Source organism: Gasterosteus aculeatus, chromosome 4 (genome assembly GCF_964276395.1).
Source record: "Gasterosteus aculeatus chromosome 4, fGasAcu3.hap1.1, whole genome shotgun sequence".
Lineage (NCBI taxonomy): Eukaryota > Metazoa > Chordata > Actinopteri > Perciformes > Gasterosteidae > Gasterosteus > Gasterosteus aculeatus.
The window spans coordinates 10,258,820-10,277,463 of record NC_135691.1 but is presented as its reverse complement, the minus strand read 5'-3'; the positions used below and the strand labels follow the sequence as shown (position 1 = coordinate 10,277,463).

General features: G+C 40.8%; 1 protein-coding gene across 8 annotated transcripts in view; it reads left to right on the top strand.

Annotated features, from left to right (window-relative positions):
• The window catches only part of LOC120817097 (protocadherin alpha-C2), a 161,443-nt gene that overhangs the window by 6,333 nt on the left and 136,466 nt on the right, over positions 1-18,644 (top strand). Inside the window, exon 1 of one of the 8 annotated variants that reach the window (XM_078101278.1) lies at positions 406-2,902. The exons of 2 other annotated variants lie outside the window; for them this stretch is intronic. In XM_078101278.1, the coding sequence (XP_077957404.1) occupies positions 542-2,902 (2,361 nt within the window). In that variant the 5' untranslated portion in view covers positions 406-541. Of the gene's footprint in view, positions 1-405; positions 2,903-3,358; positions 5,861-5,963; positions 9,332-9,778; positions 12,477-13,127; positions 15,616-16,017; positions 18,565-18,644 lie in introns of those variants that run through there. 5 more of the 8 variants (XM_040172911.2, XM_040172924.2, XM_078101267.1 and 2 more) reach the window with 5 other exon arrangements.

Sequence of the window (18,644 nt, the reverse complement as noted above, 5' to 3'; positions counted from 1 at the left end):
AAGAGATTGAAAGGCATTACGTTGGTGGTGTTTGTGTTGATTTATGTCTTATGGTTTTATTGTTCATATCAAAACATTATTGAAAGAATGAAATATTTGATCAGTTCCTGAATCATCTTCTCTATTTGTTTTCAACTACAATACTATTAGAGCAACACAACCATATTTGAGGTCACCTTGTTTGAGTGGTAGTGGTTCCTTCTTAAGTCAAACAAACTCTGGACACTTATGTCTGTAGACTGTGGACTCATTTTAAAGGTTCCGCCTACGGATTGGGGCAAAGGTAATCCTTGACTCTATCTTTATGGAATTCTTTTAATAACCTCTTGGTGTCACTGTAACATTGGGACATTTTTGGAGACGTTGTACCTCCCCTGGACAATCTCTTGTCTGCCATTCATACAGCAGGGCATTTATTTGAACGGAGAACCTGAACCGGTGGATTCACAATGTGCATTTTGTAATAATTTGATCGAAAACGGATTGGATATATACATTTTTTTTGTCGCAGTAGAATCTTTATAACGTGTTTTTTTATTTTATGTTAATGATGGAGTCCGAAAAAAAAGGTCGAAAGAGGGAGTTTTATGTATTTGTTTTTCCAATGGCTCTATTGCTTTTCGCCGGAAAGTCGGCTTTTGCGCAGATTAGATACTCTGTTCCAGAGGAGGCAAAAGAAGGAACTGCTGTTGGGAATGTAGCAAAGGATCTTGGCATTGAAATTACATCATTATCCGAACGACGGTTCCGTGTTGTTTCTGGATCAAAGGAGGTATTTTTTGAGGTAAATCAAGAAAACGGGGCTCTGTATGTCCACAGTAAAATCGACAGAGAGGATCTCTGTCGCGGCGATGGTGCATGTCTAATTGAACTGAAAATACTCGTCGAAACCCCCTTGGAAATGCATTACGTGGTTGTAGAAATTACAGATGTCAACGATCACTTTCCATGGTTCCCCGAAAATGAACAACAATTTGAAATAGGGGAACAAACCTTACCAGGGAGGCGATTTCAACTACACGCCGCTCGCGATCCCGATGCTGGAATTAACTCAATCCGCACATACACTTTGACATCCAACGATTATTTTGAAGTAGATGTTCGTCAAAGCGATGAGGATAAAATACCATTTTTAGTGCTGAAGAAATCATTAGATAGAGAACAAAAGAACAATCACACTCTAGTGGTTACAGCAGTCGATGGCGGTAAACCTCCAAAATCTGGGACTCTAAATGTTTCTATTATCGTTCTTGACAGTAATGACAATCGACCAATTTTTAGTCAGGAGATTTATCAAATTACATTGAACGAAAATGTTTCAGTCGGCACTTCAGTAATCCAACTTAATGCAACTGATTCCGATGAAGGCACCAATAGTGAAATTGAATACAGCCTTGGAAAAACTATGAAGAAAAAAGTGTATGACATTTTTGAATTAGATAAATCAACTGGAATGATTACAATTAAAGAAGTAGTCGACTATGAAGAAAACGATGTCTATAAACTGGATATTGAGGCATCCGATAAAGGAACTCCTCCCCTGACAGGTGAGTGTAGAGTCATTATAAAAATTAAAGACGTCAATGACAATCCACCAGAAATAGATGTGACGTCTCTTTCAAATATAGTGTCTGAAGACTCAAAGCCTGGAACAGTCATTTCATTGCTTAGTACTATGGATAGAGACTCTGGAGTAAATGGAAAGATTATAACAAGAATAATTTCAGGCGTGCCTTTTGAATTAAAACCTTCCTATAAGGATAATATATATTCAGTTGTCACTAAAGGCTTTTTGGATCGAGAGGAGGCGTCACATTATGAAATAATAATAAAAGCCACCGATTGTGGTGAACCTCCCTTATCTACTGTCAAAAAACTGAGTATTAATATATCGGATGTGAATGACAACAGTCCACAGTTTGATCGAAATCGATCACAGTTTTACCTTAAAGAAAATAATGCTGCTGGAGCCTCTATTTTTTCTGTAAGCGCAACGGACCAAGATGTGAATAACAATGCAGCAATTTCTTTTCGTGTTGTAAGAGGAGCAACTGAGAATGATGTAACATCATTCCTCAGTATTAACTCTGAAAATGGAGATATTTCAGCACTAAAAAGTTTTGACTTTGAAACCCTGAAAACGTTCCAGTTCCAAGTTGTCGCCACAGATTCTGGCACTCCGTCACTGAGCAGCAACGTCACGGTGCACGTGTTCATTCTGGATCAGAACGACAACGCTCCGATCATCTTGTATCCTCTCAGCTCTAACGGTTCTGCTGAAGGTCTGGAGGAGATTCCCCGCAATGTGAACGCAGGACACTTGGTGACTAAAGTCAGAGCCTATGACGCTGATATAGGATATAACGGCTGGTTACTGTTTTCACTGCAGGAAGTTACTGACCACAGTCTCTTTGGGTTGGACCGCTATACAGGACAGATCAGAACACTTCGCTCGTTCACAGAGACGGACGAGGCTGAGCATAAACTGGTCATACTGGTGAAAGACAACGGGAACGTTTCACTCTCAGCAACAGCTACTGTGATTGTCAAAGTTGTGGAGCCCAAAGAGGCTTTTGCTGCTTCGGATGTTAAAAGTGCAACAAATGACGAGGAGGATAATAACGTGACTTTTTACCTGATGATAACTTTGGGCTCAGTTTCAACGCTTTTTCTCATCAGTATCATCGTCCTGATTGCAATGCAGTGCTCTAAATCCACAGAGTATACTTCTAAATATCTCCAAGAGACTAATTATGACGGAACACTGTGTCACAGCATCCAGTACAGATCTGGAGAGAAACGCTACATGTTAGTTGGACCCAGAATGAGTATAGGATCTACTATAGTACCGGGGAGCCATGCAAACACACTGATGCTCCCTGACAGGAGGACACATGGAGAGGTAAGAAATAATCTATGATTTTATTGTTTTTGTTTAACTAAATCTATTGTAACATTTCTTGCCCAATTTATACATTTTCAAAATATGTATGTTCCTTGTTGGTTAGATTAAAATAGTAATCGTCTGAAGCATGGATTATTGCTGTGAGTATGTTAATCTATTAGTGTATTATGGTTCCGAGTATGACTGGAAGTACTTGATTGATGGCATTGAGCTTCTAAAGGGTTGCAGCCTGTTTTTGTGCTTTATGCTCCAGTGTGATTCTGTCAAAATGACATGTAATGTCAGTCATAAGCGCACACGACTCAACTTTAATAGGGATATTTAATTTCCATGTTGTAAATTCTCCTTCTCCCTTACACTAAACTAAAGCATTTGGTGGTCCACGTGGTGTCAGTGTTACATCAGTGAATTGCAAACGCTTCAATCTAAATTGACTCTGCCCCTTTTGAATTCTTTATTTCGGCTCAAAAGCAAATGCTCTCGTTTCTCATTTCACTTCTCCGTCGTAAACCTGGTTTTCTGAAATATAATCTCGGGAGAACTTCGGGCGTTTTGAAGAGGACGATATCTGTGGATGCTTTTCCAAATGATTACACCCGTGGAAACAAAGGACAAAGAGGCAGAATGACGTCTTTGTCGGGACTTTTGCTTTTTGCTTTCCTGTTTGGCTTCGGTGAGCTGATTTCCGCTCAAATTAAATACTCGACTCCAGAGGAGGTCAAGCTGGGATCAGTTATTGGAAATGTTGCGAAGGATTTAGGCCTTGATGTCAGTACATTGATGAATAGGCGTTTTCGTATTGTGTCTGGACCTCAGGACGCGCTGTTTGAGGTAAATCCGAACAATGGCGTTTTGAATGTTCACAAGAATCTCGATCGAGAAACGCTCTGCGATGGAAATGTTGTTTGTTTAATAGATCTTAAAATTATTGTTGAAAATCCACTTGAGATCCATTATGTCACGGTGGAAATAACGGATGCAAATGACCATTCACCGAGGTTTATTGAGAACGAAAAGGTTCTGGAAATAACGGAGAATACTTTGCCAGGAGCACGATTTCAATTACCAGGCGCACGTGATCCGGACGTTGGAATAAATTCAGTTCAGCGCTATAAACTTAGTCAAAACGATCATTTTAATCTTGAAATTCGAGAAAGGGGGGACGATAAAATTCCCTTCTTAGTGTTGCAGAGGTCCTTGGATAGAGAACAGAAAATAAACCACAGTTTGATTTTAACCGCTATGGATGGAGGGATACCATTGAAATCCGCGAATCTTAATCTAACCGTAACAGTTCTCGATATCAATGATAACAGGCCTAATTTTTCGAAGGAAGTTTATTCTGTGATATTACAGGAAAACGTTGCTTTAGAAACGATAGTTATCAAAGTCGAAGCAACTGATGTGGACGAGGGCGCTAATGGTGAAGTCGAGTACTCCTTTGGAGGTGACATTAATTCTAAGGTTTTGGAGTTATTTTCTCTAGACAAGCATACAGGCGAGATTCGAGTTAAAGGACAAATTGACTATGAGAAAGCTGATGTTTACAAGTTAGACGTCCAAGCATCAGACAGAGGTCACTCACCGACAACAACGGACTGCAGCGTTATAATAAAGATCCAAGATGTCAATGACAATGAACCAGAAATCGAGGTAACACAAATATCTAGCCTGGTCCCAGAGGATTCAAAACATGGTACCGTCATCTCTCTAATTAGTGTGACGGATATCGATTCTGGCCTGAATGGCAAAGTTAAGTGTAGTCTGATCGGGAATGTTCCATTTGAATTAAAACCGTCGTTTAAAGAAAACATGTACTCTTTAGTGACAAAGGAAACTTTGGACAGAGAAGCTGTTTCACATTATGATATTTCAATAATAGCTACAGATTATGGTGAGCCTCCGCTTTCCGCATACAAAACTTTGAGCATTCAGGTATCGGATGTGAATGACAACTTTCCAGAGTTTTCGCAAAGTCCCGTGGAATTATATTTGATGGAAAACAATTTTCCTGGCGATTCGATATTTTCTGTCTTGGCAAATGATAGAGATTTAAACGACAATGCAGCCGTTTCCTATCATATAATTAGAGGGAAAGGCGGTCATAATGACATGGCCTCTTTCCTAAACGTTAATTCTGATAATGGACATATTTCAGCACTAAAAAGCTTTGACTTTGAAACCCTGAAAACGTTCCAGTTTCAAGTTGTCGCCACAGATTCTGGGACTCCGTCACTGAGCAGCAACGTCACGGTGCACGTGTTCATTCTGGATCAGAACGACAACGCTCCAGTCATCTTGTATCCTCTCAGCTCTAACGGTTCTGCTGAAGGTGTGGAGGAGATTCCCCGCAATGTGAACGCAGGACACTTGGTGACTAAAGTCAGAGCCTATGACGCTGATATAGGATATAACGGCTGGTTACTGTTTTCACTGCAGGAAGTTACTGACCACAGTCTCTTTGGGTTGGACCGCTATACAGGACAGATCAGAACACTTCGCTCGTTCACAGAGACGGACGAGGCTGAGCATAAACTGGTCATACTGGTGAAAGACAACGGGAACGTTTCACTCTCAGCAACAGCTACTGTGATTGTCAAAGTTGTGGAGCCCAAAGAGGCTTTTGCTGCTTCGGATGTTAAAAGTGCAACAAATGACGAGGAGGAGAATAACGTGACTTTTTACCTGATGATAACTTTGGGCTCAGTTTCAACACTTTTTCTCATCAGTATCATCGTGCTGATTGCAATGCAGTGGTCTAAATCCACAGAATATACCTCTAAATATCTACAAGAGACTAATTATGACGGGACACTGTGTCACAGCATCCAGTACAGATCTGGAGAGAAACGCTACATGTTAGTTGGACCCAGAATGAGTATAGGATCTACCATCGTCCCTGGCAGCCATGCGAATACACTGATGCTCCCTGACAGGAGACTGGCATCTGGAGAGGTAAGATCTTAAAAGTATTACCGACAAATGCAGCTTTCTTTGGTTGTGACCACTCTCAAAGGTGTTGAACTATATATATATATATATATATATATATATGAGAGAGAGAGAATATCAAGCTTGGGGCGAAACCAATGTTTTCCCAAGCTAAGTCTATTTAAGGACACTGATTGGCTAATGTTAGACCCCGTTTTAATCCTTAGCAATCGGCTGAAGTGCTTCTTAGACCCGCCTTCTCCTAGAACGCGCATTAATGCAGGGCGTGTGTACATTCGGCCCAGATATCATGTTTTACAAATATTACTGTGTACATAGATATTCGACTAATCCAGCATGGACAATTACAGAAGTAAGGGATATGAAGCACCATACGTTTACACACGTCGATTAACAAGTGTTTGTTGATGTTGTCAGCTGATGAATACAAAATATTCAAAACAGGTTAAATGCACTTCTAATTTACAGAAATACTTTGGTTTTCTTTTCTCAAAGATATGATTGCAATATATATTTGGGACCTGTCTGTGACGCTTCTGCAAGCATGAATTTAAATCATAAAATACATCCAACCCAAACATTTCAAGTTGCCTTCGTATCGGTTGATGAGTCTATAAAATACCAAAAAAATGTCTGGTTCCGATCTCCATCCAAGGTTCTGAAACACGCGTGGCACCTTTTTGTTAGACAAAACCATGCTTAAAAAAGACTAATTAAATTGATTTACAAAAATATACATAATACCCGGGGAGGACGATTAGATATGTTATTTAACTAACACATATTTTCCTAATCTTCAAGAGACATTACGCGCACTTCTTGTTTCCCACACAAAGTCAACGCCTCCATCAACGGATTTTATGGTGGAATAAAAAGGGCTACATACGGTCTTAATATTTTCCGGTTTAAGTGCACTGCCTCGTAATCGACCCCTGGGTGTCAGTATTATATTGGTATATCTTGGCACCTCCCCTCATGAAGCTTTTGTTGCTCCTTTGAACGCGCAGGAAGGCAGACTCGAGCTCCTTACATGACGGATTTCTGTTTTGCTCCTTGTGAATATACAACAAATCCTGTGTTTGCTTTACTTTTTTTGAACTGCCTCTGTGGTGTTGAGTAACGATGGGGATCGAAAGAGAAACTCAAAGAAGGGTTTTCTCCGCTTTTGCTTTTAATTTTGCTCTCCTGTTGTTTGTCGCAATATCGGCATTGGCAGAAATACGGTACTCTATTCCAGAGGAGGTACAAGAAGGAACTGTTGTTGGAAATGTCGCAAAGGACCTTGGCCTAGACATGTCCGCTTTGCTTGGCCGACGCTTCCGTGTTGTTTCTGAATCCAAGGATGTATTGTTTGAGTTAAACCAGAACAATGGGGCTCTGTACGTGTTTAAGAAGATGGACAGGGAGGAGCTCTGTCACGGTGGTGGTGCGTGTCTGATGGAGCTGAAAGTCATAGTCGAAAATCCTTTGGAAATACACTACGTGGTTGTAGAAATTACCGATGTAAATGATCACCGTCCTAGTTTTCCTGAAAGGGAGCAGGTATTTGAAATAGCTGAGCATACATTGCCAGGAAAGCGATTCCAACTGCATACTGCTCGTGATCCCGATGCTGGAATTAACTCAATCCGCGCATACACTTTGACGTCAAACGACCACTTTGAAGTAGACCTGCGGCCAAGCGATGAGGAAAAAATACCGTTTTTAGTGCTGAAGAAATCGTTAGATAGGGAACAAAAGAAGAAACACAGTCTATTGGTCACAGCAGTGGATGGAGGTAAACCTCCAACGTCTGGGACACTAAATGTTTCTATTATTGTTCTTGACATTAATGACAATCGTCCGATGTTTAGTCAGGAAATATACGAAATTACAATACAAGAAAACGTTTCAATCGGTACATCAGTATTTAGAATAAACGCAACGGATTCCGATGAAGGCATCAATGGGGAAATTGAATACATCCTTGGTAAAACTCAGAAGAAAAGGGTTTATGAGATTTTTGAATTGGATAAATCAACGGGAGACATTAGAGTTAAAGGACAAGTGGACTATGAAGAAAATGATGTTCATAAACTGGACGTTGAGGCATCCGATAAAGGAGCGCCTCCTCTCACAGGTGAGTGTAGAGTCATTATAAAGATTAAAGACGTCAATGATAATCCACCAACAATAGAAATCACTTCACTGTCAAATACAGTGTCTGAAGATGTAAAAGTTGGCGCAGTTATTTCACTTATTAGTGTGAAGGATAAAGACTCCGGTTTGAACGGGAAAATAATTTCAAGCATAACCTCGGACGTGCCTTTTGAATTAAAACCTTCTTATAAGGAAAACATATATTCAGTAGTTACTACAGATGTCTTAAATCGAGAGGAGGTGTCCCATTATGAAATAACAATAAAAGCCACCGATTGTGGTGAACCTCCCTTATCGACATTTAAAACCCTTCGCATTGACATATCAGATGTTAACGACAATAAACCACAATTCTTTCTAAGTCCATTACAGTTTTACTTGGAAGAAAATAACGTTGCTGGAAGTTTAATTTTTTCTGTAAGGGCTACGGACAGCGATTTGAATGAGAATGCAGCTATTTCCTATCGAATTGTGAGAGAAGGGAGCGCAAATGACGTGACCTCCTTCCTGAATATTAATTCTGATAATGGACTCATTTCTGCGCTCAAAAGTTTTGACTTTGAAACCTTGAAAACGTTCCAGTTCCAAGTTATCGCCACAGATTCTGGCACTCCGTCACTGAGCAGCAACGTCACGGTGCACGTGTTCATTCTGGATCAGAACGACAACGCTCCGATCATCTTGTATCCTCTCAGCTCTAACGGTTCTGCTGAAGGTGTGGAGGAGATTCCCCGCAATGTGAACGCAGGACACTTGGTGACTAAAGTCAGAGCCTATGACGCTGATATAGGATATAACGGCTGGTTACTGTTTTCACTGCAGGAAGTTACTGACCACAGTCTCTTTGGCTTGGACCGCTATACAGGACAGATCAGAACACTTCGCTCGTTCACAGAGACGGACGAGGCTGAGCATAAACTGGTCATACTGGTGAAAGACAACGGGAACGTTTCACTCTCAGCAACAGCTACTGTGATTGTCAAAGTTGTGGAGCCCAAAGAGGCTTTTGCTGCTTCTGATGTTAAAAGTGCAACGAATGACGAGGAGGATAATAACGTGACTTTTTACCTGATGATAACTTTGGGCTCAGTTTCAACGCTTTTTCTCATCAGTATCATCGTGCTGATTGCAATGCAGTGCTCTAAATCCACAGAGTATACTTCTAAATATCTACAAGAGACTAATTATGACGGGACACTGTGTCACAGCATCCAGTACAGATCTGGAGAGAAGCGCTACATGTTAGTTGGACCCAGAATGAGTATAGGATCTACTATAGTCCCGGGAAGCCATGCGAATACACTGATGCTTCCTGACAGGAGGACACATGGAGAGGTAAGAAATAAAATTATTTTATTGTTTTTGTTCAACTAAATCTATTGTAACATTTCTTGCCTAATTTATACATTTTCTAAATGGTTATGTGCCTTGTTGGTTAGATTAAAATAATGGTGTTTGTCAAAATATGACAGTGTGCAACGCTTTCCCTCTGTTGAAGATATAAAATGTGTTACATTCATAACTTGTTGCTGTCCCTTGCACCGAAAGATGGATTATTTTGCTCACATTCTGTCGCTTTAAACCCATCTCGACTGGAGACGGAGAATTATTTATTTATTTATTTAGCAACACTTGGTAGTTATGGATACTTTAAGGTAATCGTCTGAAGCATGGATTATTGCTGTGACATAGTAGTCTATGAGTGTATGATAGTTCCGAGTATGACTGGAAGTAATTGAGTGATTGAAGGCAATGGGCTTCAAAACGGTTGCAGCCTGTTTTTGTGGTTTATGCTCCAGAGTGATTCTGTCAGTCATAAGCGCCCAACACTCAACGTTATTAGGGAGGTTTCTGTTCCATCTTGTAAATTCTCTTTCTCCATTATACTAAACTAAAGCATTTGGTGGTCCACATGGTGTCAGTGTTACATCAGTGAATTGCAAACGCTTCAATCAAAATTGACTCTGCCCCTTTTGAATTCTTTATTTCGGCTCAAAAGCAAATGCTCTCGTTTCTCATTTCACTTCTCCGTCGTAAACCTGGTTTTCTGAAATATAATCTCGGGAGAACTTCGGGCGTTTTGAAGAGGACGATATCTGTGGATGCTTTTCCAAACGATTACACCCGTGGAAACAAAGGACAAAGAGGCAGAATGACGTCTTTGTCGGGACTTTTGCCTTTTGCTTTCCTGTTTGGCTTCGGTGAGCTGATTTCCGCTCAAATAAAATACTCGACTCCAGAGGAGGTCAAGCTGGGATCAGTTATTGGAAATGTTGCGAAGGATTTAGGCCTTGATGTCAGTACATTGATGAATAGGCGTTTTCGTATCGTGTCTGGACCTCAGGACGCGCTGTTTGAGGTAAATCCGAACAATGGCGTTTTGAATGTTCACAAGAATCTCGATCGAGAAACGCTCTGCGATGGAAATGTTGTTTGTTTAATAGATCTTAAAATTGTTGTTGAAAATCCGCTTGAGATCCATTATGTCACGGTGGAAATAACGGATGCAAATGACCATTCACCGAGGTTTGTTGAGAACGAAAAGGTTCTGGAAGTAACGGAGAATACTTTGCCAGGAGCACGATTTCAATTACCAGGCGCACGTGATCCGGACGTTGGAATAAATTCAGTTCAGCGCTATAAACTTAGTCAAAACGATCATTTTAATCTTGAAATTCGAGAAAGTGGAGAGGATAAAATTCCCTTCTTAGTGTTGCAGAGGTCCTTGGATAGAGAACAGAAAATAAACCACAGTTTGATTTTAACCGCTATGGATGGAGGGACACCATTGAAATCCGCGAATCTTAATCTAACCGTAACAGTTCTCGATATCAATGATAACAGGCCTAATTTTTCGAAAGAAGTTTATTCTGTGATATTACAGGAAAACGTTGCTTTAGAAACGATAGTTATCAAAGTCGAAGCAACTGATGTGGACGAGGGCGCTAATGGTGAAGTCGAGTACTCCTTTGGAGGTGACATTAATTCTAAGGTTTTGGAGTTATTTTCTCTAGACAAGCATACAGGCGAGATTCGAGTTAAAGGACAAATTGACTATGAGAAAGCTGATGTTTACAAGTTAGACGTCCAAGCATCAGACAGAGGTCAGCCACCGACAACAACATACTGCAGAGTTTTAATAAAGATCCAAGATGTCAATGACAATGAACCAGAAATCGAGGTAACACAAATATCTAGCCTGGTCCCAGAGGATTCAAAACATGGTACCGTCATCTCTCTAATTAGTGTGACGGATATCGATTCTGGCCTGAATGGCAAAGTTAAGTGTAGTCTGATCGGGAATGTTCCATTTGAATTAAAACCGTCGTTTAAAGAAAACATGTACTCTTTAGTGACAAAGGAAACTTTGGACAGAGAAGCTGTGTCACATTATGATATTTCAATAATAGCTACAGATTATGGTGAGCCTCCGCTTTCCGCATACAAAACTTTGAGCATTCAGGTATCGGATGTGAATGACAACTTTCCAGAGTTTTCGCAAAGTCCCTTGGAATTATATTTGATGGAAAACAATTTTCCGGGGGATACAATATTTTCTGTCTTGGCAAATGATAGAGATTTAAACGACAATGCAGCCGTTTCCTATCATATAATTAGAGGGAAAGGCGGTCATAATGACATGACCTCTTTCCTAAATGTTAATTCTGATAATGGACATATTTCTGCACTAAAAAGCTTTGACTTTGAAACCCTGAAAAAGTTCCAGTTCCAAGTTGTCGCCACAGATTCTGGGACTCCGTCACTGAGCAGCAACGTCACGGTGCACGTGTTCATTCTGGATCAGAACGACAACGCTCCGATCATCTTGTATCCTCTCAGCTCTAACGGTTCTGCTGAAGGTGTGGAGGAGATTCCCCGCAATGTGAACGCAGGACACTTGGTGACTAAAGTCAGAGCCTATGACGCTGATATAGGATATAACGGCTGGTTACTGTTTTCACTGCAGGAAGTTACTGACCACAGTCTCTTTGGGTTGGACCGCTATACAGGACAGATCAGAACACTTCGCTCGTTCACAGAGACGGACGAGGCTGAGCATAAACTGGTCATACTGGTGAAAGACAACGGGAACGTTTCACTCTCAGCAACAGCTACTGTGATTGTCAAAGTTGTGGAGCCCAAAGAGGCTTTTGCTGCTTCTGATGTTAAAAGTGCAACAAATGACGAGGAGGAGAAGAACGTGACTTTTTACCTGATGATAACTTTGGGCTCAGTTTCAACACTTTTCCTCATCAGTATCATCGTGCTGATTGCAATGCAGTGCTCTAAATCCACAGAGTATACTTCTAAATATCTACAAGAGACTAATTATGACGGGACACTGTGTCACAGCATCCAGTACAGATCTGGAGAGAAACGCTACATGTTAGTTGGACCCAGAATGAGTATAGGATCTACGATCGTCCCGGGCAGCCATGCAAACACGCTGATGCTCCCTGACAGGAGGACACCTGGAGAGGTAAGACAGCTTTTGAGGTGTATTTGGATGTAAAATAACAATGAGAACAGCATAATTGTTTGATTATTCTTTTCGAAGTTAGCCTTTTATTTTTTCAAGTCAATGTAATAACAAGCTGGAAATACTTTTTGACAGCACCCACTTTGTGCTCTTTCGTATTTTCCTATTGTGTGGGACGCTGTCCGTGGTGCTGAAATTGACTTTTTAACTATCCCGAGTGCAAACGTGTACGTTTAGTGGTTATTTAGGAATACATGGTAAGAGGGTAACTGACATTTGTGTCCCAGAATATTTACACTTACCATTGGAATGAAAAGTTCAAAGATGTTGCAGTGTTTTTGTTTAAATGTTCGAGCGATGTGGTAACAACACTGAATTGTTTTTATTATTCGAGCAAGATTTTGTTCGTCAGCGGTTGCTATCCGTCTTGTTTTGAAAAGCAAGATTTTCTTAGCCCGACATGTAATGTTAAAGAAGAAAATTAAATAACAAGTGTCATTTAATTCATAAGCGTCTAAAAGACATAGTCTTAAATGGTTTGTATTAAACAAAACAGTTTGCTAATTACCTCTGGGTGTCACTATTACATCAGAAAGCTAAAGACGATTTTATCCCTCCCCTTTCAAGGCTTTTATTTCCTCCTGAAAGAGCAAACACGGTTTTTGAATCAAGCACATCAGTCGATGGAATCACGTTTTGCTTTTTTTTTAATCTGGAATATTCAAAGAGTAATTCATTTTTCGTTGAAGTAACAACCAGACGTGTGTTAATGCGTTGTTGGATAACGATGGGGATCGCTTCGAAATCTCGGACAAAGGACTCCTCCTGGTTTGCTTTCTATTTGGCTCTCCTGCTTTTTGGAAAACAGGCTTTTGCTCAGATAAGGTACTCTATTCCGGAGGAGGTTCAAAAGGGAACGGTTGTTGGAAATGTTGCGACGGATCTTGGCCTCGAAATCACCTCTTTGATTTCTCGACGGTTCCGTGTTGTATCTGGAAATAAGGACTCTATTTTCGAGGTAAACCAGAATAACGGGGCTTTGTACGTCGATAAGCACATTGACAGAGAGGAGCTCTGTCAGGGCAGGGGTGACTGCTTGATGGAGCTAAAAATCCTGGTTGAAAACCCTTTGGAAATACACTACGTAATTATAGAAATCACTGATGTAAATGATCACTCTCCTATTTTTCCGGAAAGGGAACAGATATTTGAGATAGCTGAGCAAACATCGCCAGGAAGGCGATTTCAACTGCACACTGCCGGTGACCCCGATGCTGGAATTAACTCAATCCGTACGTACACCTTGACGTCAAATGAACATTTTGAAGTGAACCTTCGTCAAAGCGATGAGGGTAAGATACCATTTTTAGTGCTGAAGAAATCGTTAGATAGAGAAAAAAAGAATAAACACAGTCTACTGGTCACAGCAGTTGATGGAGGTAAACCCCAAAGATCAGGGAAACTAAACGTGTCTATTATTGTACTTGATAGTAATGATAATCGTCCAATATTTAGTCAGGAGATTTTCCAAATTGTAATACAGGAAAATGTTGCGGTCGGTACTTTAGTATTCAGAATGAATGCAACAGATCTGGATGATGACGCTAATGGGGAAGTTGAGTATAGCCTCGGAAAAACCTTGAGAAGGAAAGTCTATGATTTATTTGAGTTAAATAAATTAACTGGAGAGATTATAGTTAAAGGGTTGGTAGACTATGAAGAAAACGACGCATATGAACTTGACATTGAGGCATCAGACAAGGGAACACCTCCATTAGCAGGTGAATGTAGAGTCATTATAAAGATAGAAGACGTCAACGACAATCCACCAGAAATAGAAGTCACATCACTGTCAAATACAGTGTCTGAAGGTTCAAAGCCTGGCACAGTTATTTCGCTTATTAGTGTAACAGATAAGGACTCCGGTGTCAATGGAAAAATTATGTCGCAAATATCAAATGACGTACCTTTTGAATTAAAGCCCTCTTACAAGGACAACACGTACTCTGTCGTCACAAAGGGCATTTTGGATCGAGAAAATGTTTCACATTATGAAATAACATTAAAGGCCACTGATTGTGGTGAACCTCCTTTATCTACCTTGAAGACACTGACTATTCAGATATCGGATGTAAATGACAACAGTCCACATTTCCAGCAAGCCACCTTAGAGTTTTATCTCGTAGAAAATAATGGAGGAGCGGGATCAATTTTCTCTGTAAGCGCAAAAGACGAAGATTTGAATGAAAATGCAGAAATTTCCTATCATATCGTCAGAGAAGGAACTCAAAATGACAGAATATCGTTCCTAAATATTAACTCAAACAATGGTCAAATTTCAGCACTAAAAGGCTTTGACTTTGAAACCCTGAAAACGTTCCAGTTCCAAGTTGTCGCCACAGATTCTGGGACTCCGTCACTGAGCAGCAACGTCACGGTGCACGTGTTCATTCTGGATCAGAACGACAACGCTCCGATCATCTTGTATCCTCTCAGCTCTAACGGTTCTGCTGAAGGTGTGGAGGAGATTCCCCGCAATGTGAACGCAGGACACTTGGTGACTAAAGTCAGAGCCTATGACGCTGATATAGGATATAACGGCTGGTTACTGTTTTCACTGCAGGAAGTTACTGACCACAGTCTCTTTGGCTTGGACCGCTATACAGGACAGATCAGAACACTTCGCTCGTTCACAGAGACGGACGAGGCTGAGCATAAACTGGTCATACTGGTGAAAGACAACGGGAACGTTTCACTCTCAGCAACAGCTACTGTGATTGTCAAAGTTGTGGAGCCCAAAGAGGCTTTTGCTGCTTCGGATGTTAAAAGTGCAACAAATGACGAGGAGGAGAATAACGTGACTTTTTACCTGATGATAACTTTGGGCTCAGTTTCAACACTTTTTCTCATCAGTATCATCGTGCTGATTGCAATGCAGTGCTCTAAATCCACAGAGTATACTTCTAAATATCTACAAGAGACTAATTATGATGGGACACTGTGTCACAGCATCCAGTACAGATCTGGAGAGAAGCGCTACATGTTAGTTGGACCCAGAATGAGTATTGGATCTACTATAGTCCCGGGAAGCCATGCGAATACACTGATGCTCCCTGACAGGAGATCAGCTACTGCGGAGGTAAGATGTGTTCATATACCGTTACTCCAGCTGGTGATTGTGAATCTCCATATAAACATATTTACATATCAGTTGCAATGAAACCTTTTTTACTTCATCATATGCTGCTGTCAACAATGGTTAGCACTTTTTACTCTACTAATGTTTCACAGTATTTAGATTTGGTATGAGTATTTTACTTTCAAATGCAAATTATGAAATAAGACATAAATAAAAATCCTTCCTAGATTTAACCTTTTTTTCTCTTTTCCATGTGAAATGAATGGTGAATCAAACATCTGTACATTGTTTAGTTGCAATATTATATTTTAAAAAGGACGTGAGATTTATCCGTATTGGTATTACAATCGCATGGTGGCACTAAACATCCATAAATAGGCATTGCCGCAGATAACCAGCCAAATGTCTGTGAGACTGCCGCTAGAGCATTCCGTTTGGCCGCCCAATATCCTCGGAATGAAATTTTCTTACGATTTCTTTGAGTTTATGCAACCTGCGCGAGTCGTGAGACGGTGGATTTTCTTTAAATAATGGACACGTAAACAGCCTGTATATTATTTTGTATGCACTAGATTTATACATTGACCACAGACAATGGAACAAAGCGGACTTGATTCGCGGAAACGAGGAAGCAGAGGGATCGCCTCGATGCTGTTTCTTAGTCTGATTTTTGGAAACGCATCCGGACAAATAAGATATTCTATATCGGAGGAGATCAAAGAAGGGACTTCTGTAGGGAATATCGCAAAGGATCTGGGAATAGACCCACTGATATTGAAATCAAGGGGACTTCGTATTGTCTCTGGCTCGACTGAACCCCTTTTCCAACTGAACCAAAATGATGGAATGTTATACGTAAGTCGCAACATTGACCGTGAAGAAATATGTCAGCGGACCAGTGTATGTTTGATAAACCTTAAAACCGTGCTAGAAAACCCACTCGAGATCCATTACGTGGCTGTGGAAGTGTTAGATGTAAATGACCACTCGCCCTCCTTCCCAGAAGACAACAAAAGAATCGAAATTTCAGAGTCCACTTTACCGGGAACCAAATTTCAGTTGCATGGTGCTCTCGATCCAGATGGTGGAGCAAATTCCATTCAACAGTACAAACTAAGTCCTAATAATCATTTTCGGCTGGAAGTTAAAGACAACGGAAAAGAAGGCAAAGTACCTATTTTACAATTACAAAGTCCCTTAGACAGAGAGGCCGCCAGCAGCCACAGACTGCTTCTTACAGCTCTGGATGGAGGGAAACCCCCTAAATCAGGGTCCATGGATATATTTATAGATGTTCTAGATGTGAACGATAATGCCCCAGTTTTTACAAAAGATGTGTATTCTGCAGATATGAACGAAAATGCACCTATTGGAACAACAGTCATTCGATTAAATGCCACCGACCTGGACGACGGTTTGAACGGAGATATTAGCTATTCTTTTGGCAATGTAAATAATAAGGTACGTGAACTGTTTAATGTCGAGCCAATGACAGGTGAGATTACTGTGAAAGGACAGTTAGACTATGAAGTGGATGATAGTTACGAGATCAATATTCAAGCATCGGACAGCGGTGCGGTTCCATTTCGAACGGAAAAAAGCGTTAGCATAAATATTAAAGACCAAAATGACAATGCGCCTATAATTGAGGTGATGTCACTGTCAAACAAAATTCCAGAAGATTCTAGGTCTGGAACAACGGTGGCACTTCTTAGCATTACGGATTTGGACTCCGGAGTAAACGGAAAAATTATCAGCTTTGTAAAAGGAAATGTCCCTTTCACAATAACACCTTCAATACAAGAAAACATGTACACTGTCGTGACAACGGCATTACTTGACAGGGAAAATGAATCAATGTATGATATTACAGTAATTGCAAAAGATGCAGGTGAACCAGCCTTAACAACTGAAAAGACGTTACGCGTCATCATATCCGATGTAAACGATAACAGCCCAGAGTTTTTAGGGAGGCAATACAATATTTACATCACCGAAAATAACCCTCCAACAGGGTCGGTGTTTTCTGTAATTGCGTCTGATCATGACGAGGAAGATAATGCTCTTCTTTCCTACCACATTATAAGAGATGCAGCTCATGCGAATACAGTGACATCGTTCATCAACGTCAACTCTGAAAATGGAGATATTTTGGCTCTTAAAAGTTTTGACTTCGAAACCCTGAAAACGTTCCAGTTCCAAGTTGTCGCCACAGATTCTGGGACTCCGTCACTGAGCAGCAACGTCACGGTGCACGTGTTCATTCTGGATCAGAACGACAACGCTCCGATCATCTTGTATCCTCTCAGCTCTAACGGATCTGCTGAAGGTGTGGAGGAGATTCCCCGCAATGTGAACGCAGGACACTTGGTGACTAAAGTCAGAGCCTATGACGCTGATATAGGATATAACGGCTGGTTACTGTTTTCACTGCAGGAAGTTACTGACCACAGTCTCTTTGGCTTGGACCGCTATACAGGACAGATCAGAACACTTCGCTCGTTCACAGAGACGGACGAGGCTGAGCATAAACTGGTCATACTGGTGAAAGACAACGGGAACGTTTCACTCTCAGCAACAGCTACTGTGATTGTCAAAGTTGTGGAGCCCAAAGAGGCTTTTGCTGCTTCTGATGTTAAAAGCGCAACAAATGACGAGGAGGATAATAACGTGACTTTTTACCTGATGATAACTTTGGGCTCAGTTTCAACACTTTTTCTCATCAGTATCATCGTGCTGATTGCAATGCAGTGCTCTAAATCCACAGAGTATACTTCTAAATATCTCCAAGAGACTAATTATGACGGGACACTGTGTCACAGCATCCAGTACAGATCTGGAGAGAAACGCTACATGTTAGTTGGACCCAGAATGAGTATTGGATCTACTATAGTACCGGGGAGCCATGCGAATACACTGATGCTCCCTGACAGGAGGACACATGGAGAGGTAAGACATTAAGCTTTAGCATCGGTACTTCTGTATTCAAAAGAACGGGTGAGCTTGTCAGCTTACTACAATTTTGGAAT